Source organism: Cyprinodon tularosa, unplaced genomic scaffold, assembly GCF_016077235.1.
Source record: "Cyprinodon tularosa strain WSP-4 unplaced genomic scaffold, ASM1607723v1 ctg171, whole genome shotgun sequence".
NCBI lineage: Eukaryota > Metazoa > Chordata > Actinopteri > Cyprinodontiformes > Cyprinodontidae > Cyprinodon > Cyprinodon tularosa.
Window position 1 is genome coordinate 1,317,934 of NW_024038541.1, and position 27,594 is coordinate 1,345,527.

At 39.5% G+C, this 27,594-nt stretch overlaps 2 protein-coding genes across 2 annotated transcripts; one reads left to right on the top strand and one right to left on the bottom strand.

Annotated features, from left to right (window-relative positions):
* The first annotated feature begins 4 nt into the window (after positions 1-4).
* Positions 5-18,211, top strand: ndufaf2 (NADH:ubiquinone oxidoreductase complex assembly factor 2). The gene is made up of 4 exons (XM_038281471.1): positions 5-239; positions 12,817-12,906; positions 15,441-15,481; positions 17,101-18,211. Exons 1-4 carry the CDS (start codon positions 20-22, stop codon positions 17,341-17,343), a joined length of 594 nt encoding a protein of 197 aa, XP_038137399.1. The 5' UTR covers positions 5-19; the 3' UTR covers positions 17,344-18,211.
* Positions 18,212-23,153: 4,942 nt separating this feature from the next.
* On the bottom strand, positions 23,154-26,593 carry smim15 (small integral membrane protein 15). Its single transcript, XM_038281444.1, has 2 exons — positions 26,438-26,593; positions 23,154-23,782 (listed from the first exon to the last, which is right to left on the bottom strand). Exon 2 carries the CDS (start codon positions 23,747-23,749, stop codon positions 23,528-23,530), a length of 222 nt encoding a protein of 73 aa, XP_038137372.1. The 5' UTR covers positions 23,750-23,782; positions 26,438-26,593; the 3' UTR covers positions 23,154-23,527.
* Positions 26,594-27,594: the final 1,001 nt, after the last annotated feature.

Genomic DNA, 27,594 nt, shown 5'->3' on the forward strand with positions numbered 1-27,594 from the left:
GCTGTAAAAATGGCCAATCATGACACGGCAGGGTTTGTGTCGTAGCAACGTGAGCGTCCATAGACCTGCGTGCTGTTCCAAGAGGAAACATTTCTTTCCAGAACCCCCGAATTGTCCGCTAAAGATGAGCAAGATTGGTGGCCTCCTACGGCGAACTTTTGGGGTAGTGCGTGAACACGTCGGGACAGATCATTTGGGAAATAGATATTACCTAATCCCCGAACAGAAGACGTGGACAGGTATACTTAAACTCTTAAGTTTCTGCTGCATTTATAGGCTACTAACGAGTTTTCAGTGAATTCTTACTCAGAAAAAAAAAAACAATAAAGCAACTGAGTAAGTTATTTAAACGAATGTGGTTGTTTGCTGTATATTATGACATTAACCTTACCCAGGCTCCTTCTGTCCTTAGTCTCTCAAAGTCGTAGTTCTACATTATTGCAGCTAGATGGCGTTACCGTTTTATAAAAATAATCAGTCAGATATTAAGCTACTGTTTTAGGTCGCAAATTAATCCACATTGGAGTCAGAGCTGCATGCTACGGAAGAAGACTGGAAAAAAAAGTTAACTGATTTTTAAGTTTTATTTCAGTTTTATATAGGAAAAAAGTCAGAACTCTGACATTAAAGTCAGAACTCTGACATTAAAGTCAGAACTCTGACATTAAAGTCAGAATTCTGAGATTAAAGTCAGAATTCTGAGATTAAAGTCAGGATTTTGAGATTAAAGTCAAAATTCTGAGATTAAAGTCAAAATTCTGAGATTAAAGTCAGAATTCTTAAGATTTTAAAATTTTATTTTAGTTTAATATGGGATAAAAGTGAGATTTAAGTAAGAATTCTGAGAAAAAAGTCAGAATTCTGAGATTAAAGTCAGACTTTTTTCCCATATAAAACTGAAATAAAATTTAAAAAGCTGTTAACATTTTTTACAGTGGCCCTAATCCTCTTCCGTACTTAACAGGTTGAGTGTGTCCAAAAAAACTTATTTTTAAATTTTCTTTCTGTTTAATATGGGAAAAAGATGAGATTAAGATCAGAATTCTGAGAAAAAAGTCAGAATTCTGAGATTAAAATCAGACTTTTTCCCCATATAAAAGCATAGAGCTGAGCTTTATTGCAAACTCTATTGTGAAAAGTACACAATATTTCAATATTGTTGTAAGACAATTTCAAATATATATTGCAAACTATATATTGGTTTATACAAATTTGAAGTTTGGAGGCGATGATCATGACCAACATGACACAGATTGAACATCTGCTGCTGTCGGTACAGGACTTTATATGTGGGCCTCACACTGTCACATTTCTTGCAAAGTAGCAATGTATTTAGATGCACCTTGACTTTTAGAAATATGGAGCTAGATTGGTCTCAATTTTCACAAATACACATATATGATTCATACATGCACAGGGAAAGATCCACACATGCACAGCAAGATTCACACAAGCACAAAAAATCCACACACACACACAGCTCAAGATCTGCACATGCACAACACGATTTAAGCAAGCACACAAGATCCACACATGCACAGAACAAGACTCACCAAAGTATTTCTGGTCCATAAACAATTAAAAAGGAAATTACAAATTATCAGTAGTCTTTAAACTTCCCTGCATTTGTGTGTGGATTTTTGAGACTCTCCTGAGGTGCTTCGATACACAATTTTATTTTTTTTAAATGGGGGATGGTTTGCCACCAATCACAATGCTCCCGTGTATAACCCGTTCACAAGAAAGTCCTCCACGTGGGATGGCTATCCCCAGATCCCACATTTAATTTATTTAAATTAAATTAACAATTATAATTTTATTTATAATTGTTTATGGACCAGAAATGGTGAATTTTGTTCTGTGCACGTGTGGCCCTTGTTCTGTGTTTGTGTGGATTGTTTTGTTTTTTACGTAAATCATTCTGTGCATGTGTGGATCTTGTCCAGTGTATGCATGACTCACATATGTGCATTTGTGATAATTAAGACCGATCTACCTCCATATATCTCAATCACACATACCTTATCTAGCTTGAACAATGCTTCACCACGATATCATGCTGTGGAAGCATCCGCCCCTTGCAGATTGAGAGTCTCCTTTTTCTCTGGCTGAGTTTGACTTTTTTTGACTCACCTTTCCTCAGCAGTTTTTGCGTGGGGGTGAAGTCTCTTACCCATCTCATATTTATAATTCATTACCAGCCACCTACCCACCAACATCCGCCTGTCAACCTATTCAAATGAGACATCACAAAAGCTGCTCTCTACTATGCTTACAGGCTAATGTATGCACTGTCCCATCGCAGAGACTGACAGCTACAGAAAGGCTAGCTGGTTTGTGTAACAAACATTTTTTTTTTTTATAAAGGTTGCGGTAAACACAAGTCTAAGCAGCAGGCGGTCCCAAATAAATGCTGGTATTTGCATTTATAATGAACATCAAGGGTATACAGTGCAAGGGTTACATCATTCTCTCTCCTTTCAACCTTGTGGAACTAAATCATATTCATTATTCAGTCCATATGTCTTGCAAGAGCTAGCTTTTGATCTTAAAGTGATAGGCCAGGCATGGACTCAGGGCCTTAAGGCAGAGGCCGCAGGGCTTTTCACTCAAACACATAAGTTTTGCTCCAAGTAGGTAAGGAGTTTCTTTGTCTTTTGTCTCCTCGCTCTGTCTACCCGTTTGTCCATCACTCCACATTTACCCATGCTCTGCTGCTCCCATTTTCTACCTCTCGCCATCCGTTAACTTTTGAAAACTGGGGCGTAAGGAATTCTCCGAGCCGGTTGTATGATTATAATGGCTGCCATGATTGAGTAAATATTCCTTTTTTTTGTGGTTTGGCACTTTCTTGTATTTATCTGATTTGATTTCAACAACTTTTTTTGGGTTGTGCTTTTTTTCTTTGCTCCTCCTTTGAATCACTGTCTCTAGATTTTTTTTCCTCCTTTGAAGTGAATCCAGTGAAGATTTCTATTCAAAAAAGTAGCATGGAGGGATAGACCCAGCAGAGAGCCTTCTAAACCCCTATCCTCAGATGTTGGTTATCATCAAAATGAAAGGCCATGGGTATAAGACAGACTTGCAGATAGAGTGAAAGGAAAGCTGTATCTGCTTCTGGTCTAGAAGCTCCAAAGCGCGTACACAGAGCTATTATATAGGCTGAGGAGTCCCCGTGCGTCTGGCCTACAAGTAAGGCAACAGGCCTTAGAAAGTCTTTGCCTTGCTGCTGTTTCCCTGAGCTGACCTGAGAATCTAGACTAGCTGACATAGTCTTTATCTGAATGCTTCTATCCTGCAGGTCCAGCTCTGGCTCGCGCTGCATGGGGGCGCCGTGTCATGCTGCCCAGATGAAAGTCTGAGCGCTCTCTTGATGGGCTCATTCGTCTTCAGCACCCAGACCTGCAGCACAGACGCCCGCCTCCTCTTCCCTTCCCTCCCCTCTTCTTATTTAGGGAAGAGAGAGGCGCGCTGACATTATCGGCTGCTGCAGGCACATTTGAAAATAATTGCCTGTATGATTGCTATTTTTTTCTTACCTCTTTGAGGAGGTGTAGCCTTTGTCTTGGAATCAATGGCTGCTCAATACCGGACAGGGGAAAGGCAGTTTCCTTTCATGTCTCGGTGAAAGGGATGTATTTTTAGAGCTGTTCGTTTTAGCCGTGTGTGTGTGTGTGCGCTATGCAGTTTTAATCCATTGGTCTCCGTTCGCCATGTGAAGAATGGAGGAGACTCAGAGGTGCTTTGGAGGTGTACTAGAGAGAAAAGAGGCATTGACTTGTCATCGTATCGCTAACTCCCCTCCCGCTCTCTGTCTATTATTTATTAGATTCCCCAGTTTGGTTCTATGAAGTGAAATAGGGCTCAGTTCTGCTATTTCCAGGGGACCGAGGAAGGAGGTGTGTTCTTCTGCATTAGTGTGTCCATTAATGTACAACGACAGCTGCACACCTCACATTTGTATTTTAAAGGAAAGTTGGGAGGAGGGGGAACAAATCATTAGTTGTGTGTTTTCTCTCCACTTCATGCCCCAACACACTTAACACAACAACAGATGGCTGAGTGTCATCAGAGTGTTGATTCAAGCCTCATATTTCCACCCAAAGACTCACAGCGGAAAGGGATGAGGGTCCAAATGGCTGTTCATTCTGCCACAAGTCATCCCCTGGGCGTGATGAAGGAAGGTCTATCCCACCATAGGACACAGAGTCAGTGTTTACAGGAGCGTCGGTGTCCAGAGCCACCACTGTAAATCATGCTAATTGATCAGCGACGATTCAATGCGTGGGGGTTTAAATGAAGGTTGTTTAATCGTTATAGGGTTTAGCTCATCTAGCTCTGTGCGTCTTGCCAAGAGCGTATTTGCATGTGCGTCTTGTGGCTCATCATGGAGTGACTTCTCTTGTTCATTAAAAAGACGTTTGAAGAAATAGATGCTGAAAATGTGAGGGCGGCTGTATTTGTTTTCAGTGGCAGACCAATCCAAGTGGGCTGTGATCCAGTGACGGGGGTTCAAGTGTTGTGAAGGTCAATTAAAGGCTGCCTATCTGCAGTGAAGCTGGAGATATTTGCAGCGTCTTGCAGTTTTCATGCTCCATGAAGTTTTTTCCACATTTTGTGGCAAAATCCTCAGTGAATCTTTAAGGCTACAGATCAACACACAGTAGTCCAAATTGTGAGATGGAAGGGAAAATCAGTAAGGCAGCCATTTGATCTGATCATCCTAAAACAAGATAGAGTACAAGCAAGAGTTTCCAAATGTCCCCTTGTTGCTTTTAATTTGATCTAAGTCCAAATGTTCTGTGGAGGCCACAGACAGGTCAGGGATAAAGCTTTGGTGAAGTGAAAAAAAAGGGTCATCCATATAGACTGATAAGCAGGACAATTTCAACTATATATTGCAAAGCTGAGGACACAGCTAGCATTATATTATTGGGAAAGGAGGTATCCTGGTTGTTTGAGACCTAAAGTTAACATTAAAATAGATTAAAATAACTAAAAAGGTATCTTTTCAGGTGGATTATGGTAAGACATCACAACATGTCTCTGTTCTTCAGTTTTGTTTGCCCTGCCGTTAACCTTAAAAGGGTGTCTTACCTTTGTGATGAATCTCATAACTTGTAGAAGATCATTATAGAATAGGTAGGATTGCTGTTACTGGGAATGCTCTGGGACATGCCCAGTATTACTTTTGGAAAGCAGTGAGTATTTGTAAATGTATTTATGTGGTTGAGTTTCAAAGAGCATTTGCCAACTATGACGTGGAGATCATGAAAATTTTCATTTGGTGCTAGATGTATGTTAGCAGAAACAGAAAAAAAAACAATTCCAAATCAGTGCCAGTGCTTTGAAAACCAATGTTTGCATAAATTCTCCAACCAGGTCAGCTGAGCTGAAATTATTGTTTAACAATAATCGGGTAATGTTTTTTGTCTGTTAATATGATAACCTGCTGGAGAGAAAAACAGTTGGAAGTATTATTGGCAAAGAAATTCAAATTATGGATAATTTCCGGAAATAGTGAAGTATTTTCTATTCGATTGTTGTTTTTACATTCAGTCTGACATACAAAGTTACGGAAGGATTGCATTAATGTAAAATGATCATATTCAGTTGGCCTAGATTTGTTTTGACACCAAAGGACTCTTTGTCGGTCAGAAACTCAACCTGGAAAGCTGACAGACAGGTAAGGCACAGTAACAGACGGCTCCGGGAGCCTGCCGCTGCTCATTCAAGTCAGAATATTTTAATAAAGCAGACAGGCAGAGAGAAATAAGGCAACGAGGAAAGGGAAAGGAGAAGAGATAAGACCAGGGGAAACTATTGAAGGGTGGAAAAGAAGGTGGGGTACATGGGGTGAGTGACAAAGAACAAAGAAGGTGCTGACATATTGGGGTGAAATTATAGAGCGGGCTGAGAGAAAGAAAGGATGGAGTGAGGGTGAAAGGAAGGTTTCTGACAGAAAGGGGGAAATGAGTGGGTGAATAAATGGAGGAGGTGGTTTAATGGTGAGAGAGAGCTGGATTTTAAAGGTGTAATGGACGGAAAAAGAGAGCGGTGGGCACCATGGGAGGATTAAAGGTAAACAGAAAGGGGTGGACAGCTAGGTCTGTGGACAACAGACACATGGGCCTCACGGGAGGTGTAGAGGAAGGAAAGGAAAGGGGGGTCCAGACTGCTCCATAGCCTCACAAAGGATCCTGACTTCCTGTTCTGCCCTAGTTCCTTTTACAAGCCATTTGGGGGGGTGGTGAGTAACTCGGTAAGAATTGGTGGTCTGAGACAGAGTGGGCCACTGCCACCTTTATGTTGGTCTGCCTTCCTTCCTTTAGATGTAGTTGAACAAAATCAGAGTGCATCTGAGATTTTACTATAAAATATAAAATTCTCAAAGCTCAACAAATGAATAAAACCGATCTGCAGCAGCAACCCCTCCACCCAGGCATCTCCAATGGAAAACAATGACCCGCCTTTTTCCTCTATACCTCATCTCACATCACTAGGCATTAGGATAATGGGTAACCATGGTTACGGGCCTCACACATCCCTTCTGTGATTTATGTTTTCCTCCTGGAAAAGGAATTGGGCGGGAGAACAGAGGGCGTCCATACTGGCGCGCGGTTGCCCGCATGTATCAGCGATGCTCATTGGATCGCTCCATCTTCATGAGGCTGCCTGTTAAGATGCATACGTTCACCCATTCCTCACACGCGGCTCAGCTGGAGATGGTTAAACTTTGCTGAATACTGCCTGAAATGCCTTCTTCATCAAGAATGCCTTTTAGTTAGATTTTTTTAATCATCATCCTGTGAGGTTTAAAATGCTGCCCTCTTTACAGATGTGTCACCATTTAGATCAGAATTATCTTATTGACACTTTTTTCAACTTAGAGTTGCACAATCTATAAAACCTGCTCTTATTGCTATATTGTGTTCATCCTTGTAAACCCAGTCAAAGTTCAATGTACGGTAGTTGCAATTTACACTAGTTTATATTAAATCTATGGATGGATTTTGATTGCTGCTGGCAGCCAGACCTGATGAGGAGCTAGACCTCATCTAAAGGGAGAAAAATGTAGATTTTTCACACTGATGAGAGAATTGCAATATTAAACAATGTTACAATTTCCTGTTTTCTCAACACCATGGGACTATAGCTAATACATGACTTATCATTTTTGTTAGATATGTTTATCTACAGCTCTTCCCTTCGTTGTACTTTTCTCTATTACCAGCTGTATCCAATTATTGATCCATCTTCTGCCCTCTGGTGGAAGATCTAAGTCTAAGACGGCCATGTTTACCTCTAAAGATTTTTCTTAAATCAGGAAAAAAAAAGTGTTCTGTTGAAACTTTACAGTAATTATAATTTTTCTTAAACATACACTTTAAATCAAAAAGGTTAACATCTCAATTATAATTTAAAAAATAACAAAGAACCCAGGTAATATTTAAAAATATTCTGCTAAAAGCTGTGACATTATTTTCTTACCAATTACTTTCAGCCTGAAGAGGTCATTAAGTTTAGTCAGATCATTTGTGAGGGCTTTATGTAATATTAAGTGATATTAAATTGGTTTTTTTACCCTTTTGATTTCTTGGCTTAGGGTTTCTTAGCTTTAAATTACCCATATTAAATGCAAACCTGCTCCCTAAAAATATTTTCTAAATAGGCTGAAAATAGAACTGACTGAGTATGGAATTCAGTAGATTTTTATAAAGCTTAGGATTTCATCAAAGTTGGTCATATGGGTGTCTTCTGCGTCTTTTATACATTTCCTGTTTCTGTTGAAGTAGTCATTAAAGGATACTTAACCTGGTATTTCACTTATGAAGGCCTTCTGAAATTGACTGTAAATTCATGTTTAATAAATTTTAGGGGGGAAAAAATTAAAATGTTTATTCAAACTACTTTTTATACCTCTATTTTTTCTTTTAGGAGAATTTGATATGGATGTCCCAATCCTATAATAATATTGAATATCGGTCTGATATTAGCAAAAAAACTGATATCGGATTCAATCAGCCAGTATCGCAAATGTCTGATATTTTCGATATCAGTATCGGTATCATATTGGAAATGAAAAAGTGTACTTGGACATCCCTAAAATTTGACTTGACATATTGATATTAGCATATTTAGCTTGATTTATCATTGTTTCCTAGTCTTTTGCTCATTTGGTAAAAGTTGCACATGCAGCAACACTTGTCTGCAGGTGAGTCCCTTTTTTGGAATTCCCTCTTTGGTGAAATACAGACTGCAGGATAATATTAACGTCCTTCCAGGATCGATGGCAACACAGAATCAAATTTCTAGTTTGCACAGTGAGCCCACACTTCTTTCACACTTCTGATTTTCAGGCAGGTTGTAATTGAAGCCCAACACAAAGATACACGTTTTAACATGGAAGTAGTCCAAGATGCAGACGATGACTTCTTCGACAGGCTCTCTCACTGTTGTTAGGGACACATCTAAAACATGCATGATATCTACCCTGAAGAATGGGAGTCTATCTGGTTATCTAGATCATTTATTTTGTTGGGCTACTCTTGTATTTTTCTATTTGTTTTAATGCCAGGATTGTGTAGTGACTTGTTGGTACTCCTCAAAAGAAGAGGCTGGAGGCTGACAAGGGACAAACCTAAGGGACTGGGTCTGATTCTGCTGTCTTGTTCTCTGTTCTCGTACAACACAGATGAAAAGGTGTTTTTAAAGATGTAAATGTCATTGCTGCTAGAGAAGGGCAGTAGTGACATAATCTACCTGTTGGAGTCAAGTGCACAGAGCTCAATCTGATGGTTTCAGTTAGTTTCAAGGAATCTCTTCAGCTGTTGTTGAGTAACATTTTTTCCCCCTGACTTATTTTTCTGCAAGAAAAAAAAATGAGTACAGAGAAAAACAAGGCACAGCAAAATAGATCGTAGAAAGATGTTTGGATGACGCTGTAGAGGTGAAGAACCTCTCGGGCCGCCCCCAGCTGTACCCACAGGGGAGCTGATGTGTGAGATTGTTGGGGGGTGGGGGGGCTGTGGGTGTTGAAGCAGGTGATGGAGTTTAGTGGGGTGTGTTCAGGGTTCAAGGAGCAGCCCTCCGAGCGCATCATGTCTTCTTTTAACGAATGGGAAGGATTGAGGTACCTCTGCAACAGCAACCCCCCTCACCCATCCCATCCCACTCCTGCATCCTTCCTTCCTCCCTTCCTTTTCCTCTCCCCTCCCCCAAGGATTCACAGCCAGCCTCACAGATGAGTTGTGCTCAGACAGGTGAGATGGCTCATGAATATTTATGCTGTGGGGTTTCATTCCTCCCTGCCGCTGGACCCTCCCCCTCCTCTCCAAGGCGGCGCTGCGTTTGTCCTTCACGGTAAAGAGGCAGCGTCCTCACTCCTGTCCCTCAGGTTAATCTGCCTTGCTCTCTAGCCAGTTGTGTGCTTGTGTGTGTGTACAGGTGTGTATTTGCCTAGTAAATAGGCTTCTCCCTAGTGAATGATGAGGAGGCAGACATGTCATGAGGGGTCCCGCTGAGATTGTGAGCTCCTAAAACCCTTCATAGCTCTCTGTGTCTCTTGTGGAAGGTGCAGAAAGTGCTGTGGAGCTGATGGATAGACTGCAAACTGGTGATTGGATGTGCCAGCAATAACATCACATAACATCATTAACATACGACTATTTAGCTACTATACCTTTTTTTTAATTCGTAGATTATCGATTCTTCTGGATTTTATATTATTTTTACAAACAAGTAAGATTTGCTTCAGATTTTAATTTCAATATATTAAATATTTGAATATGTGAGATTGGTCAAGGTTTCTTTTAAATGACATTTGAATGTGTTTGTTTTGTTTGTGCATCTAAAATCTTTAAGATCTGGTTACCAAAAAATATAAATTCAAATGTCCTGCCTCCAAAGCTTCCAAAGGTCTGTTGCATCTAGTTTATATCCAGTGTCACTTTCTGCAGTGTCTTGCAAAAGGATCTTCCCCTCTTAAACCTTTTTTTCCCCCATTACCACCTCTAATTTTAAGGTATTTTAGTTGAATTTAATGTTACCAACCCACACGAAGTACTTTGATATTGCAAATATGAAGCAAAAAGCTACATGGCAGCAAAAGGCTACATTGTTTCAAACATTTTAAACGCAAAAAAAAAAAATCTCAATATGATAGAATGGCTCTGTATTCAGCCCCTTAAATTATTGCCTTTTAGAACCACATTTGTTTCATCTACAACTGCAAGTATTTTTCAGGTGTTTTCTACCACCTTAACACTTCTTTGCACAAAATATTTTTGCACATTCTTCTTTGCAAAATAACTTGAATGCAGAATGTATTTTTGTCTTGACAAATACTCTTATTGGTATTTTATATGTGGAATGTAGCTGCACCAACATGAGAAAAAAAACTCTTCCCTTAAACTCTGCTCCGCTGCCCTACAGCATGATGCTCTCCATACCATGTTTATTTGTGGCCATTGTTTTAGCTTTTCGTGAAGCATTAGCGTTAGGCTATACAGTATTTTGCATGCAGGCATGAAAGTTCAGCATTGGGCTCATTTAATCAGATCTCCTTGCTTAACAAAGCAAAAAAAAACTGAAATCTAAATAAGTCATTTTTTACTTAAAATAACTGCATTTTTTAATTTAGGAGGTAAGTGAGACACTTTACATTTGAAAAAAAAAAAAAACTGTTGTATTGTCTTATTTCACATGCATATTATCTAATTGTGTTATTTTAAGAGTAAAAATACTGATTCAATTGGCAAATCTCATCCAACTTCTCAAATTAAGGGTAAATAGGCTTAATCAAAGAACTTTTTAGTCATTCCTAGATTGTTTTTCCTGTGAATTGGAATGTATGCTGTGTTGCCTACTAAATGTCAAATGGCTTCTTTTTGTCCACTGACACTAATGCTGCATTTTTAATCTAGATAAATCTTGAGGGTTAAAGGACTGAATTTAGATGCAGTATTCATGATAATTTACCACTTTGTGTTGGTCTATCTCATCAAATCCCAATGAAACACACTGAGGTTTGTGGTTGTAACTATTTAAAATCCAAATACAGTTTGTACAGATTTTGGATCCTCCCATTTCAAACATGCTGGGAGGATCCAAAACAAATGGTATTTGTCATAACAATCCTGGGTAAGGGATGCAGAGAAAGGTAAGCTCCCTTCTTTATGCAGATTATTTAGGTATTAGCTCACTAAGCACATCACATGAGGGGACTTTGATGCAATTTTCCCATTACATTCTGCTGCCACCCACTCCTGATGCAAATATGGATATGATCTGCTTATAATTAGCATACCTGTTAAACGCCTAATTTAGAATCGTCTAGAGTTGCAGCCTTTTGTTTGCTGGCACTTGTTTTGGTTGCGCTATGTAGGCAAAGCTTCTAGAATTTTGTTTCTCAAGAAACATCCAAGATCTTACTTGTTAGCTAACTTAAGGATCGTGTTGTTGATTTTGATCCTGATTAGTTTAGTTTTACAGAAAGCTGGGTTTTGGATATCAGAGACATGAAGCCACATGCAGGGCTGGAGCCTGCTAGGCCCTTTAGCTTCAATCTGGTGGGAACCAAGGCAGAACTAAAGCATTACTAGCCTAATTAGCTGACCTGATTACTGCACGGGGTGGATAAAGTATGGAAAAGAAGCATCCTCACAAGACATAATTACAGAAAAGCACAGGCGCTGACTTTCAAGGGGGGGAAACTAAGGCTCGTAAACAGAACTCAGTTTGTCACTTTGGAGGGCCATCGTTTATCCATCCCAGTGCCAAAGCTATCTGTTATGGCTGAAGCAAACATTAAGGCCATCAGTCTGCGGTGCACGTGGTGCTGCTGGTCTCCATTTGTCCATGTCCAGTGAGCTGCGGAGCGATAGTGATGGAATCCTGACAGATTGTCTGTGTTTTGGAGCGTGTTGTTTTCCTTGCCCATACATTTTTCTCCTTCAAGCCATGTTCGCCATGCATCATCACTCTCCCTCTCTCTCTCTCTCTCTCTCTCTCTCTCTCTCTCTCTCTCTCTCTCTCTCTCTCTCTCTCTCTCTCTCTCTCTCTCTCTCTGCTTCTTCCTCCTCCCTCCTCGCCTCATCCTTTCACAGATAGACATCTGACTACCTGCTAGAGGAGAAACTATGGAAACACAGAACTTGTTATTTTTGAACATGACGACGGTAAAGGAGGCCCTACGAAAATGGGCTCTTTCTTCTCCTGTCTCCGTAGTTCCCCTCCCTCTCCTTTGGTCGCCGTCTCCATGTCACCACGTGCCAGCTAAACCTGCCTAATCAGCAGATTTGACCAAAATAATTGGCAGTGGCCTTGCTGCCAGCGAGCGTCGTGCTGTATACAGATAGGGAGAAGGAGCACTTAATATTCCAAGCAGCTCATGCCTCTCCTGTTCCCTCTGATATCTGACCTCTTTTGTCTCCTGCTGTGCTTGATGTTGATTTTGGAGGGCATTGTTAGCCAGGGCGCTGTGATTGGAAGAGGTAGCTGTTGGAGGGGGGCCGTGGTTGGTTCGGTTAAAGGAAAGGCCGATTTGCATAAAGGCTTAGCCCAGATTTGGAGCCACTCAGCGAGATCTGAGGAGAAGGGCCCGAGGGCCACGGGGTAATCATCCATGGCCTGTCACAGCGCTGTCATCCCTGCGTGCATTCGTCTGTGTGTCTGGAGAGCATTGTGTCTGGACTGCTTTGTGTTTATATATCCCTTTGCATTTCGTGTGCAACATTGGCGAACACCTCATCAAATCACACTTGCTGTCTTTTGAATCGTTTTGTTTTTTGTTGTTTTTTTTTTGTCCCTTTCCAGGGAGGCATGTTCGTGCCAAGCGGATAGTGGAGGCAGCCAATCCTGCAGAGCATGAATATATGGAGGGCAGCATTCCGATGGAGTGGGAAGGTAAGTTTGGACTGCAGAATCTGTGCTGCATATTGTACTTATCACAAATTTCAAAAAAAAAAAAACCAGAAAATGCAGCAAAAATAAAAGGGAATGGCAGCCTCATGGCTTCTTCTGCTGGGACCTCGGCTAATCCTGTGATTTGGTTTTTTTTTCTCCATCTTGCAAGATGGGATGGGGGCTGGGAACGAGTTTATCAAAGAAGCCTTCTGCCGGTGTTATACAACCGTACCATAAAATAGTGTTTCACATGTCTCACAACTGGATACAAACTGTTCCCTGTGTCTCAGACTGGCTTTATCCACCTTAAACCCCCTCATCCTGCCTCGCCCCATCCCTCATGCATTTTCATCAGGATGCAAATAAGAAACGGATGAAAGAGGCCTAGAATCCCCATGCTAGCTGGAGCAAGAGTTGCAAAATTGCGCTCTCTCTCTTTCTGGCTCCCTTTAACCTGCTCTGCTCAGCCAAAATGGAGCTCCTTCAACAGTGGGAGAGGAAAGGGCGAGTGGTGGAGAACGTTCTGCTGTAGAGGGAAAGCAGGGACAGAGGCTATGCTTTGAAAGCTGGAGATGGAGAATGATGGAAGCGTTTTCTTCCCAGATGTGGGGCTTACCGGCCTGGACTGCGGCCTGGGCTGCTGTTTTGCATTCATTATTGACATGAAAACTTGAAAGAAAGTAATAGATTAAGTTGAAATTTTAAATTGAATCTCAGTTTAAATCCAGCTGCTCCTAAAAGGCCTACCATCTCAGTTAGGGTGGGGTCATTAATAGCAAGATGGATTCCACAGTCCAAAAAGTAACACAACATTAGCGTTGACTGATGGCGGTTGTCAGACTCTGTCGTCAGAGCAACAGAAGAGGGCCAGAGAACGCTGTAGAACCGCACCCAACCGATCTGAGTAGGTAGTAGTGGATAGGATTAGTGAACAAACAGCATCACCAAGAACAAGGAACTCACCAGAAAGGTCGGGGATGAAGCTGTGGTGAAGTTTAAAGCAATAAAGTTTAGAAAACAATATGCTAGACATTGAACAGAGTGAAACTGCAAACCTAGGAAAGGAGGGCATTAACTGGAGAATAGCTAAAAGAGAAGTGGTGGCTCTGGAGGAGCTGCAGAAGCCCCCAACCCAGGCGGGAGGTCCTGTTGTCAGTGACTTTAAGGTTTTGGACCTAAATGCAAAACAGGGAAAAAAATGTATACTTTAAACCAACTTAAAACTTTAAACTGATCTTTCTCATTTAAATTAAGTTAAGAAAAATAGGATATTCTGAGCCATAAATGTACATTGACAACATTTTAAAATAATCTTTATTTCATAGAGTAAATGCATAACAATTTCATATGATCTTACTACAGAGATAGGCTTTATAATTCATGATATTTTAGAGCTGAATCTTTAGTTTTTACGATTGTAGCAATGAGGTTTTAATAATTCTCTCGATTTGATATCAGAGACATGTTCACTAGAAAACCAATTGCCCTCCTGTCATAGACATTCATATTCTGGGACATTGAGTAGTAGACTGGATTAATTGCAACAGCAGCCAGGCTCATGGTTTAGCAGCCACACCCATTTTCATGTGAGTTAGAGCAATATTACCTTTAACTTGAGGTAGATATTTCCTCAGCAACTTAATTGTTTAATTTGATGTTTTCTTTACACAATTAAGGATTTTAATTCCAGGTAAAGTTAAATTATTGGTTTCCAACCACAAATACAGGTTTTTAGTTGGAAAAACAAATTTAAATTTATACCAAATGAGGAAAACTAATACTGCTCATCGACAGGAATGCAGCATCCGTGCAATGAAACACAGTGGCCTCATCGAGCTGTTTTATTCTTTAGAGGAGGGCTGAGATGATAAGAAGACAGCTGGAGCTAAACGAAGGATAGTCCTATGGAGGCTGCAAAAAGACCTGAGACTGGGACAAAGGTTCACCTTCCAGCAGAAAAACCACCTGATTCGTAGACAGAGCTCCACTGAAATGGCTCAGCACTGAAAAAAAATCCATCCAAGTCAATTTTTCTTAAAATAAGTGGATTCTTTTCTTGAATTGAGCAGGTGAGTCCCTTTGCCAATGGAATAAGTCAATTTACATTCAAAATAAGAAAAAGGACATCAGTCTCTTGGCACTAAAGAAACAAATAAAAACCCACTCTTTTCTGATTTGTATTTGTAAAAGTTGGAGGTTTTTGTTCCGTACTCTTCCAAATTATGAAATACTTAAAAAATCGAAATCTTATAAAACAAAGTCTGTTATTGTAGGTCACATATCATGGAACAAGTTCAAGGAGACGGAATACTTCTGCAAGGCTCAGTATCTCTGTATGTTTCTCTTTAGTTTACAAAGTGACATAAAGCCTGCATCCAATCCCACTGCAAGCTTGGAGGCTTTCTCTTTTGCTACACGGTGATGGTGGAGCCGCAGCCTTTAAATGTGACTGCAGGTTTTTGTGCAGCGTATTGTTGTGTGGGTGTTCTCACTCGTGTTTTATTTCCCCTTCCTCCTGTCTTCTGTGCTTGCAGCTTGGATTCGAGGCAGACGGAAGGAGCCTCCCTCCATTGAGGTAAACCCCCCTCTGGTTTCCCCTCTATGCTGATGGTTGGACTCTTGGGGACTAGCTCCAAGGGAGTGGAAACATGCAGAGTTGGAAAGAAAAAAAAAGCTTTGATTTGTTTTATCATACTGAATCCTGGAACTTTAGGGGACAGGTGTTAAAATAAACAGCAGCTGAAGTGCATTGATGGTGAGACTGAGCAGAAACAGCCTGCGAATATAAGGGGGCTCACTGACACTGTGTCCCACTTTACTTCTTTTTTCCAATACAAGCCTCCATCTCAGCTCTTTGTGCTTTATTTCTGGCACTCTCAGAGATGGGAACAGGAAAAGCATGCAGTTTTTTCATGCATGCCGCGCTCCTCTCTCTGGGTAAATTGCTCTTTAAATGCACAAATTCTGGAAATGATTTGGCCAAGGAAATGTGGGTCTATAGGAAATCCCTTGGAAGGCCGGTGCTCAGGCACTCTCTCTGTCTCTTCGTCCTCTGTCCCTGCCAGTAGCCAGTGCCATCCCCTGCCTTTCTTTTTGCCAGAACATTCTCTTCCAATTTTCTGCCATCGACAGCTGGACGACGTAGATGCAGCCAAAGCTCCACTCCCAGCACATTACCCTGCCCCTTGTCACGCTCCCTCTCTTCCTGGTCCAAATCAACATAAATTGATTGGATTAAATCCTGTCATTAACAGGCTGGAAAAGCAGCTCAGTATGTTTGTCTCCCTCCCCAAAGCAGAGCTTTTTGGCCACAGATTCCCCCCCAGTCCCTCAGTTATGCCAGCACACAGCAGCATCATGTCCAGTCCTCCCTTCCTCTTTGGCCGCCTCAGACAGGGCAAGGCTAATATCACTCTGGACACTAGATGCAGGGCTCAAGTGGGTAACTATTCCACCAGTGGGCTGTTTGTTGTATAAACATTTCCAGGATTTAAATTGATTTCGATAATATGTTATAAAGGCCTCCTATCTTTTTTCAGTTTACCAAGTTCTACCGTTTTTAACCAGTTTATAGTGACGGTAGAGGAGGTATAAACAGGTTCTTTATCATGGAGATCACTGCTTTAGTGTCAATGATCCAGAAGGTATATTATTGGATTAATGCAAGAACAAATCATTTCCCTTATTTTTTGTGCCTGAACATTTCTATTATGGAGTTGAATTATAAAGAATAACTGGGGTTTGCTCCTATTGTTCAACTGTGCACCATCCAACTGAAACTGTTAGCTTATCTTTGTTTTTTAAAAGAGCAAATTAGTTTTTAATTTCTTTATTCAATCAATCTGAAATCTTTTTACATCCACTAATGAAACATTATCACGTTATCAAGGTATAGGCTTTACTTTTGATGCATATAAAACTGCTGCAGACTCTTAACTCCCATCTTAATTTAGCTGCAATTTTGAGCACAAAATAGCTTCTCATTATATCCTTCCAACTAATAGGTGCTTTTATAAGAAGGTAATCATTTCACACATCGATGGTCATGTTTTTTCTGACCTGTGCATCTTTGTAAAGTAGCTGAGGCACTATTAAAATTAACTTCTTTTAATTTTAACAACGATTTCAGAAGCTTTTAAACATCCCTGTTAATCAATCCAAAGCTCAAAAAAATGTGTTTGATTTGTTACCCAGGAGCTGATGCTGAATGAGTCCCAGAGGGAGAAGATTAAGCTGAAGGCCATAGAGGTGGAGGAAAAAGATCTGGCCCTTCAGGCTAAGGAATACGAGGAGGGACTGGTGGCCACTCCTACAAGGACTGTAGCCAAGGGCCATGCATCCACCGCCATTTTTGGCAAAGAGGAGCTCAGCCAGGAGCCAACCAGCACTGCAAACAAGTTCCAGCCAGGTTCCTGGATGCCCACCTCAAAGAAATAGGTGGAGACGTCCACAGAGGCAGAGACTTGCTGTGCATTGTCACATACGGTCCAAAAGAATATTTATGAATAACTTTGTTCAGAGGTGAACAAAGTTAAACTTTTTCTCCATTCAAAGCAATTCAGGTTGAAACTATAACTCTTTTCTTCAGGAAGTGGCTGACCTCATGCAGGGAGGCGTTGTGTCCATAACAACTGAAATAAATGGGAGTTAGCCATCTTCAAAAGATATGATGGATTAATTGTGTGTAGCAATCATTCAATCAAACTTTAATTATAAAACAGTTGGAATAAAGTCAGGTGGAACACAGAAAGCTTTATGGAGGTTAAAAAAGAAACTATTTATCCAGGACAGGAATACGAATAACTCTACTTCAGATTTTAGTTGAGAAAAGAATATTTAAAAAAAAAGGAATGTATGAGATGTTATACTTTGGTGGTGTGCATTGTGAATACTTCAATGACTGTTAGCTGAAAACCTGACCTCATCTGTTCTGACACCAGTTCCATGAGACATTGACTTCTTTGACAAGCTTAATATTCCTCCACAAGCTCTTTATTTAACCCCTTGAAGTTCTTTTGTTTTAATAAATATTTTTATCAGACACTTAAAAGACTTTCAAATATTGTCTGGCTTTCTTATGTTTTTTTTCAATCACAACAACATATATTTTACGTGTACTCTTTAAAATTTCTGAATACTTGGGAGAGTCGTGTGTTAACCTAAAGTATCAACTATAACAAAATAAAACCAGAAAAGAATATATATTTTTAAAGTAAAAAATGTCAGACCTTTTTTTTATTTCAAGACTACAAAGGGCTAAAAAGACTGAGAAGTTGTCTATATTTAATAAAACCTTTTAAAGCTACATGAAGTAGGCCAGAGGTGTCAAAATCATTGTAATATCTGGTGAGTTGGGCATCATGAAGTCTTTTTAAAGGGCCGGTTGCAGCTGTATAATTCATTATTGAGCATAGTGATCCATCCAGTATCACAACTCTGCTGCCTTTTATTTCATAGTGTTTGTAAAAATTAAAAAGCCTATACCGTCCTGTAATGAATCAGCTAGTAAAACAGCATTCATCAAGCATTGTACTGGTTGTTGTATTGTTTAGGTTTTTTGGGGCAATGTTTAAGCATTAATATCAGGGTTTTTCTCAAAGAAGGATAGACTTTTACAATGTTATTTCCTTTCCCTCTCTATTTTGTTTTTGTTTGTACAAAGCTCACTATCAAAAAAGTTTGAACTTGGGATTTGAACCCATTTAAGCAATTTCTCAGGGTGTGAAATGATTTTATATTAAACTTTCGAATTACATGGAGGTTACTTCTTTTATTACAGTGATTCGATCTTAAACACTTTTTAGTTTCTCACATGGTTTTATATATTTCAGGGTTCTTGTTAAAAGAAAAAGTGTTTTATATAAATTCAAGGAAGAATTATTTAATACATCTTTGTCTGATGGCAACTTTTTCCTTCATTCTGGATGGGAAGATGATCTGTAAACCAGATAAAGTAGAACCTCAGGACTTAAATGTTTTCTAACCTTTTCAAACAAACCAATGTTTAAATATCGTATTTGTGAAAAAAGCTTTGGAGAGCAAAAATGCTTTAAAGCTACAGTGTGTAATTTTCAGCGACATCTAACGTCCAGACTGCAGCAAAATGAACGTCTCCCCCCCACCGCTTCTCCCCCCCAACAGTACGGCAAGCGTTAGGGGACAAAATGTCTTCCACGACGTCGGAATCACCTACCTTCTCAAGTGATGAGGTTTGTTTACATAGATAATTTTACAGATAGTATTTCATTAGTCTGAGTAGGGTATAGATTTCATGTAGACTTTAGATAATAAATATACCCGTTATTTTTTCTACATCGTTGTGACGTTTTGGTGAGCTGCTTTGCATGGTGATATAAACAGACGAAGGAATTGTAGTCATTAGTTTAACAGCAAGATTGTGTTCGCTGGAAGAATATATATTCCCCGTTTACAGAGTCCAAGTCTTGTTTGTGGCACGGGGGTTACAAGGCGAGGAAGAGGGCGAGGGCAGAGAGGCCGGGGTGGGCGTGCAGCTAGGGCCAGGCGAGGGAGGGGAGCCAGCGGGGTGAGAGCAGAGGAAGAAAGGCTTGAAGATCTCCAAAGGAGCCGGAGAGAAGTAACCGAGGTATATATCCAGAAAATTATTTTACAGAAAATTACTGAATCATTACCTGTGAAACGTCAGGGACGTTGCTGAATAAGTATACTGGAGAGTAACAGCATCATCACGCAGCATGTTATTGTTTTAGACAGGTCTGAGCATTCTGTACTCCAAAAACTGCAGTGATATTAGACAATTGTGTGTATAGGATTAATTACCTGTCCAAGAGAAAACTGGCAACTTGAGCGTCACTTTGAAAACCTTTTTCCTCCATCAGTGACTTCCATCGTGTAAATGCCGTGCCAATGTTGATCCGTGTTTTTTGTCGTTTCTTGTCACGCTTGCGTTTATTCTCGTCGTGTTTCCGCTTCTTAGATGACGGGGTTCGGTGCCCGCCGCTTTTCGTTGTGATACAGAGTAGGCATGATCCTCCATTCGTCTGATGTTTGGCCACACAGTGCCAAACAGTTTGCAAAGTCACTCGCGCCTGCCGCCTTGTTCACCTTTCTTGTTACTGAGGCGCAGTATACCTGCTTCTTCTTCTTCTTTGGTTTCAGGCAGACTAAACGCTTCTCAGGCATAGTACTGCCATCTACTGTTCAGTACCGTCTCAGTTAATCTCTCTCAACTTGCCGTAGTTATTTTCGAGCGTAATGGGCGATCTCGCAATCGCTAGTTTGTTGCCTCTGCGCTTGCCGTAGCGCAAAGATGTCAGCCTCCATGGCTGCGAGACCCGCTCCTATGTAATTATAAATAACGAATTCTAAGGCAACGCAAATATTATGGTTAAATGGCTGAGCTCATAGGTGATGATAAATAACATAGTTATGTATAATATATTAAATTTCTGACTTTATATCCCTGTAATTATTACACACTGTAGCTTTAATAAAATACACATTTTTGGGGCATTGACTGGGTGTCTAACCTATTTTGAATGAAATAATGCTTTCAGAAATGAAAATAATTGTTTTTAACCTATCAACAATATGCAAATTCAACAGACAAAATATAGTGAAAGATGAAAAGCTTTGACATTTGCTGTTGCTATCCTCAGGTTGAAAGATATGAGTCAGACATCTCTCATATGATAATCTTGAATCAAATAATAATCTTGAAACAGTAAAAAATAAAAAGAATGTTTAAATTTTAAAGAAAAGAATGCTTATAAAAACTCATACCCCTTCTCAGTATTGTGGAAAACTCTTCTACATTAGAGCATTCAACCCATTATTGTTCTTTTTGTAATTACGGTACCTTTGGGGCTTTGATTCTTAGATTCTCTACCTGCTGATTCTGTGAATGCAGAGTGGCTCAATTGGGTCTCAGTAAAAGGTTAATAATACTTCCAGCCACAAGAAGCATACAGTTAAAATGACAGGATGTCCTAGATGTCGGGATATCAGGGATATGAATAACTTTGGGCCTAGATATACCCAGATAAAATCCAGGATCATGGTCATGCATCTTTACCAGAGCGGCTCCAACAGCAGGGGCTTTCTGTGATGAATATTTTAACATACAAAGTCATGGTATGATGTCCAAAGTCTGATTAGAGGCTGCAGCCAAAAAGCTTAATCTTCAGACAAGTAAAAAACAAAACGCACACAAAAAACAAATCAGGAAGTCGGTAGCAGAAAGACACAGCAGGTGCTTTAGACTGATGAGTCAAATTAGAAATCCTTGGCTGTAGCAGAAGGCCTGTTTGTCTGCTGTGGTACTTAATGTCTGTAGGCAGCTGTGAATCATGGGGGTTTTCTTCGCCTTTGCTCTCCTATGCTTGGAGTAGGTTTAGTCAGGATCCAGTCCTCAATCCTGAGAGATGCACACAAATATCCATCATGCAGCACCATCAGCATAACTTGGCTGCCAAGTTATTCTGCTGCGGGTCATCCAGCCTTAACGTAAAGCTGACTTTAAGAAGTGTCTTCAGTCCACTTAACTAAAACATTAACCAGTCTGTTACAGATGAAATAATCTGCCTACCAGGTCAGCCACCAGAGAAGTTCCTGTAAAAGCTGGGAGAAAGTTTATGTTCAAAGGAACCTCATTTGAAGGGATTATTCATTATTTATTCTTTTTTAAAAGCCTTAATGATTTAAAAACAGGGTTTCTATAGATGATGCTTCCATTGTTTATAGCAGAGGGGGGGTGTACAGCTAAACAGGTTCCTACTAATCTTCCATTTCAAACATCCATGATTTTTTAACCTAACCTTCTTCATTGTTTCTCGATATTTACAGACTTTTGAGTTACAAAAATTTATCAAGCTCACTTTGAACGTTCACCAGATCCAAAGTGCTGAGTCTGAGCTCTGTTTCAGCAATGTGATGAAGGACTAGTGCACAGCTTGTTTGGGTGTCATTTTCTTTACCTGCAGCAAATTTAGATAAATCAGAACGTGTAGAACCTGAAATGAATTCCAACATGCATAAATCATTACCTGTTAATCAAAACACCAAATTATGACAAATTCAGTTTCCTTTTTTTTAAACTTATTTATATAATCTAAAACAGCTAACATGCACTTCAAAACCACTTTTTCATAAGTTCAGATAAAAATATATGCTTTGAACTTAAATAGGGTTTATCTATTTCCATGATATTTATTGGATTTCAAGTTTGTTTTTTTTTTACTCCTGAGGAAAAACACATCCGTGACAGAAAACCAGAAATAGTATCAGCTGATCAGTGATTCACAAAATACCTGAAAAAAGGATTTCATTGCTATGGCTGGTGCCTTCTGTAAACCATGATTATGAGCTTTGGATAGTTTAAACACAGAATTAATTAAGAAATCTATAAAAAAAATAAAAAAAAAAGTGAAATGGCTTATAGTTTTAATAACCTGACTCCGCCAGATGGATGTGCTCCGTATATCCATCTGGAAACCTTCCGTTGAAGTAATTTTGGGAAGGGGCGAAAATACTGGTTAGCTGATTGGCCTATGTTGGTGATAGACGGGCCAAATAGACCAATCAGATCAACGAAGCATATGACGTAACAGAGCAACGACGAAGAGGAGCCAATTGATAGATCAAACTCTTGCCGAAACCAGTCGGGAGAAGAGCAAAAACATCTTTTCCTCTGAGAAAAGCCTCCAGAGCAGTGTTTTGCTCTTCTTTCAGTGAAGAAATACAGTGTAATTCCGATAAAACTTGCTCTATAGCCACGCTAACGCTAGTTTCATCGGCTGAAGCTGCCATGTTCTTTAGACTGAACTGTCGCGCTTCTCGTTGCGTCACACCTCAACCCGCCTCAAAGTCAACGCTGATTGGACGTTCGTTTGGTGAACGGCTCCAAATTTTCTTCAACGGAGTCTCCAGACTGATTAGCGAGTGAAATCTTGAGAGCTCACAAGATCAGGATGGTCTCACGAGGCTATAGTTTTGATGGAGCAAATAAAAAAAAAAAAGGGTTATCTTCATAATATAAAAAGATGCTTATCATTCGTAATAAATTCCTGTCTTTCATAAAAATAAGAGTTACGCTTCTGTACTGTTCCATTATTTACCTACAGGTACCCATTTTTACTTCATGTATATTGACCTGGTAATAGCTGAATGAATAACTTCTGCATCTGTGATATGAAAACTGGTTCAGCGTTGTAGAGATGTGCGTTCTCCGTTTTAGAGGCACTGATTATTGAATCAATAAAGACATTGCATTCTACCAACCATGACATTTTTTATTAATCAGAAAGCTTTCATTATGATAATTATCATCGTTGTCATCAGGTTATTTCAACAGAACAGGGGTGTTAGTGGAATGTGAGGGGGTTGAACAGCTGCCAAGTTAAAGCAGATAACCGTATAAAAAAAAAGGGAAGCAGAGGAGCACTGGGCCCCCTGCTGACCAGAGTCCCACAGGGACGAGTCCCGTCCGGGCAGCACTGTCCACCGCAGCGGTCCAGTCCATGTGGCCAGCGTCCTTCCTCCTGGACATGATGCGTACCAACCCTGCGTTACAATGGGGCTGGGACATGTCATTATTTGGACTAAGGACTGCTTCTCCTGTTTCTTCGATGCCCTGTCAGCGGACTCATTCTTTCTTCCTCTTGGCCCTGTTTATGTTTTCCTGACGCTTCTGTTTTTTCTTTTGTTCGCGGTCACGTGCTTCGATCATCTTGGCCAGTTTCCAGGACAGCAGTGCGCTGGCGATGAAGAGCGGGGTCAGAGCCAATATGACGGTGGTAAGGAAACCGTAGGGGTCTTTGGCAGCCCACTCCACAACATACTCTGCCCATGCTCGTAAATCAATCATCCTTGTTCAGAAACGACCAACTTCGACTCGAACCTGAAACAGAGAAAGCCATGAGAAGCTGATCAGTCTATCCAATACAAACTTCAAAGAAAAATATAGTTTCTTTAAAAAGAAAGGTTTAGTGTGCAAATATATTCAACTGCACCTTTATCTGACACCCCTCAATTGAAAACAGGACCAAAAAAAAATAACAAAATTATCTAATAGAGTTCACCTGTGTGTGTTCAAATGTTCCGTAAATCCGTAGGATAATTTACAGATTGGAACATTAGAGAACAAACGGCAATATGCAGACCAAGAAACACCTGTGATCAAAGGTCAGGTATAAAGATAAAGCAAAATCTAACACAATAGTTTAATCAGCAACCATGTGGGATGTAGTGTTTCTCTCAGATGAGACCAACATTTAGCTCATATGCAAAATGCTGCAATTAACAGAAAAGCCAACATGTCATAGCACTTAAAAACGGATATTCACAGATGCATTCTGGCTGAGGTTGGGATGTTTACTGAAGAAAATTTGGCAAAAATATCAGCCTTTCCATGTTCAAAACTGCTAGAGAAACACTACAGGAGTAGCAGCTGTGACTGTAGCAAGAAGTGGCTCAAAAGAGTATTTGTTTATTACAGACCAATACAATTGCAAACCACACTTTTTAGATAATATGTTGTAGAAACATTTTCCTTACACTTTGCAGTTATTCAGTTTTAGGTCAATCTATTTCAATAAAAACATTGACATTAGCGGTTGTAATTGAAAAAATGTGGCTATATGTTTAATGCAAACTTTTTTCTAATTGCTGCATTTTGAGTGAAAATAAACATGGTAGCCTTAAGAATAGTAGTTCACACACAGGTTGACAAGAGATGTCATTCTGTGATTAACAGAATATGTATAAATATAAACAGCATTAGCAACAAAAAAAAAAAAAATACATTATCTGCATTCAGTTATTCTGATTATAAATTTGTACAGAACTTTGATCCACTGCTGTCTCCTTTGCATAAAGTGGGACTGGTTTGGACTGTTTGCTCAAACCTTTTGTTACACCAAGGAATTAAGTTGAAAGTGTTACTGATTTATACAAATTAATATTCAATAAATTGCCTTCAAAAAGGAAAATGTCCAAAGATTAAAAGAATTATTGTTGTAATTCTAAATTATATGTATAATCAAACTGGCCAGCCAGTCATTTTAATAAAAAAAATAAATCTGATTGCTTAAAAGAAAACCATCACTACAGGCTTATCAACTTTGGGATTAGCTTAGAATCCTGAGGTTCTAAGTTCGAGCCTCACTCTGTGGGTGTCTGAGCAACACCCTTAACTCCATACTGCTCCCTGAACGCCACACAATGGCAGCCCACTGCTCCCCAAGGGGATGGGTTAAATCAGAGAGTTCATTTCGTTGCTCTGTACTTGCGACAGTGTAATGACAATAAAAGTTGGGGGGGGAGGATTATCAAGTTTGACAAAAATAAATACTAATTGTGTGTTTATTCCACAGTAACAGAAACATATTTCTTAGATTCTAAGACATAGGGCACCATGGCTCTGTCCCTATGTTTCTGAACAGGGTTAAAAAAGATTTATGAACAGTATTTAGAGAAACATCCCAACTCACCCTCAGATAGGAGGATAAGAACTGAAGCTTAAAAACATCACTATAATATTAAGTTATTCACCATGTAATAAAAAAAAAAAATTAAACAATAAAAAAAAAGCAATACGCAAACGATAGTACTAGTGTATTCACATCTGGTGTGATTCATTAAAAGTTTTATATAGTACTATAACTTAGCAAAAGTTATATCAATCCTCTTAAAAAAGAATTCATATTTTATATAGAGCTAGAAATTTAATTCAAACGATCAAAGTGTGTTTTATTGCAACAATACTACTCATTTACTGTTATAGATAAGATGTTGTCTGAGGAGGAATTCAGCAATTCCTGATTTATTTGATCTAGACTGCTTTAAGTGCTAAATTGATCCCTAAAATCTCTTTAAGTTATATTACTCATTAAAATCGTTATAATACCCACTATAAATGGATGTAATAATGATTGAGGTTTATATTGTTCATCTCTAGCACAGGGTAGTTAAAGGAAACATAATGTTATGTGCTAACCACGGTATGTATAATAAAACAAAGCTAACCCAACTGTATTTTACATTTATTGGGTTTAAAGTACAGCCTGTTGGGGGGAATAGTCAGAACAAAGCATAGATAAAATGTTATTTTATGAAAACTACTCTTGTACATTCTTCGCACAGTGAAACAGTGGTCTTAAGTTTCCTGAACCAAAAAAAGAATCACTTCATTTTTTAATAAGCTTCCGGCTAATGAGCAGAAAACTGCAGATGCTAACAGCACAGGGAAGCAAGCAGTCATTAGCCTAGCCCACACAACGGCTTAAATTAAAATTACCGTGAACCAAGTCACCCCTAATAATCGAGCAGATTGATTTCTGTCAGAACAAATTAATCCAATTTTTGTTTTTTAATGTGTTTTAACGTTTGCATCACTACTACTATCGAGGCTAACAAGGCCTATCTCTGAAAGGCCCTAATTTTCAATAACAAAACCATTGCCTACCGGCAGAGAATGGTTTTATCGTGGTAAAAAATAGATTGATATTATAATAATAATGGCCTAAACCCCGATTCAAATATAAAATAAACTCACCAAAGTCCAGAATTATGTATTTACATTTGCGCTTACAACCAGCGGCTCCTCCCTGTTTCACTGAAACCGTTTCTACTCGTGAGGCATTCAAGTAATATATCCAAAACCCGTAAAAAGGAGTTACCTGTTTTTATTCATTTAGTTATGTTGTATTCTGCTCATTATAATACCCTTACATTTATGCTGCTTATACTTTCTAACATGTATAAATTAATATTATTTTTTCTTTTACAGAGATGTTGCGTCGCATTCATAAGTTAGTGAATTCTTCCTACTTCAAAGAATCCGTGTCACACTATTCCAGAGACGGTGAATGCAGCAGAGATTTCCGCTCGTGATCGGATATGACGTATCTTTCTTGATGGGTAATGTAGTCCATAAGCTTTTAAAAGCAAATGCTCAACATTAAATCTAGTAAAATAATCCAAATTAAAATTTCCTAAGAGATTCCAACCTTTCGTTAACGCTCTCTGTAACACCGATAGCTCTACTATCTTGAAACAAAACGTTAAGTAATTTAAGGTTTAAAAGGAACCCATTTCATGTTATTTTTAACTGTAAAAAATTGTAAAATGATTATTTATCTATTTATATGGTAAAAGAAAATGTAAATATTGTGTTAAGTTAAAAGTGTCTTTGAATAAGCCAATCTGTTTGCTTAAAATGGGCATACCTGTGACAAAGAGCTGCAAATAATCTGGATGTAGTAGAGATAAGAGACATCTGTAATGGAAAAGTTGAGGGGGGGGGGGGGGGGGGGGGGGGAAATCAAATTTCATATTCCTGGAAGAAACTGAACAATATGACAGCTGCTGCTGAAATATTGAATAATCTGCAAAACAGCTCTGATGAAGGGGGGAAAGCAAATGATACAGCAACAACTGTAAGGGGGGGGGGGGGGCATAAGGCTCCAGTGGCCCTCCGAGAAAAATGACTAACATAACAAAGGAGGACCTGCTGGCTTTGTGAACTTCCTGTGGGGAAGTATTGAAACCAAATCAGGTTAGGCCACATCTGCTCCGTCCATACAGCATGGATCACTTTCAGAGTAGTTCAAAGGCCAGCCTTTTTAGACTTGCTCACAGAGGAAGGAGAGGGGCAGCTGGGAACACATGCAGCGGACAGACCCATTGCAAGCACACATCCTGGTTTACCAG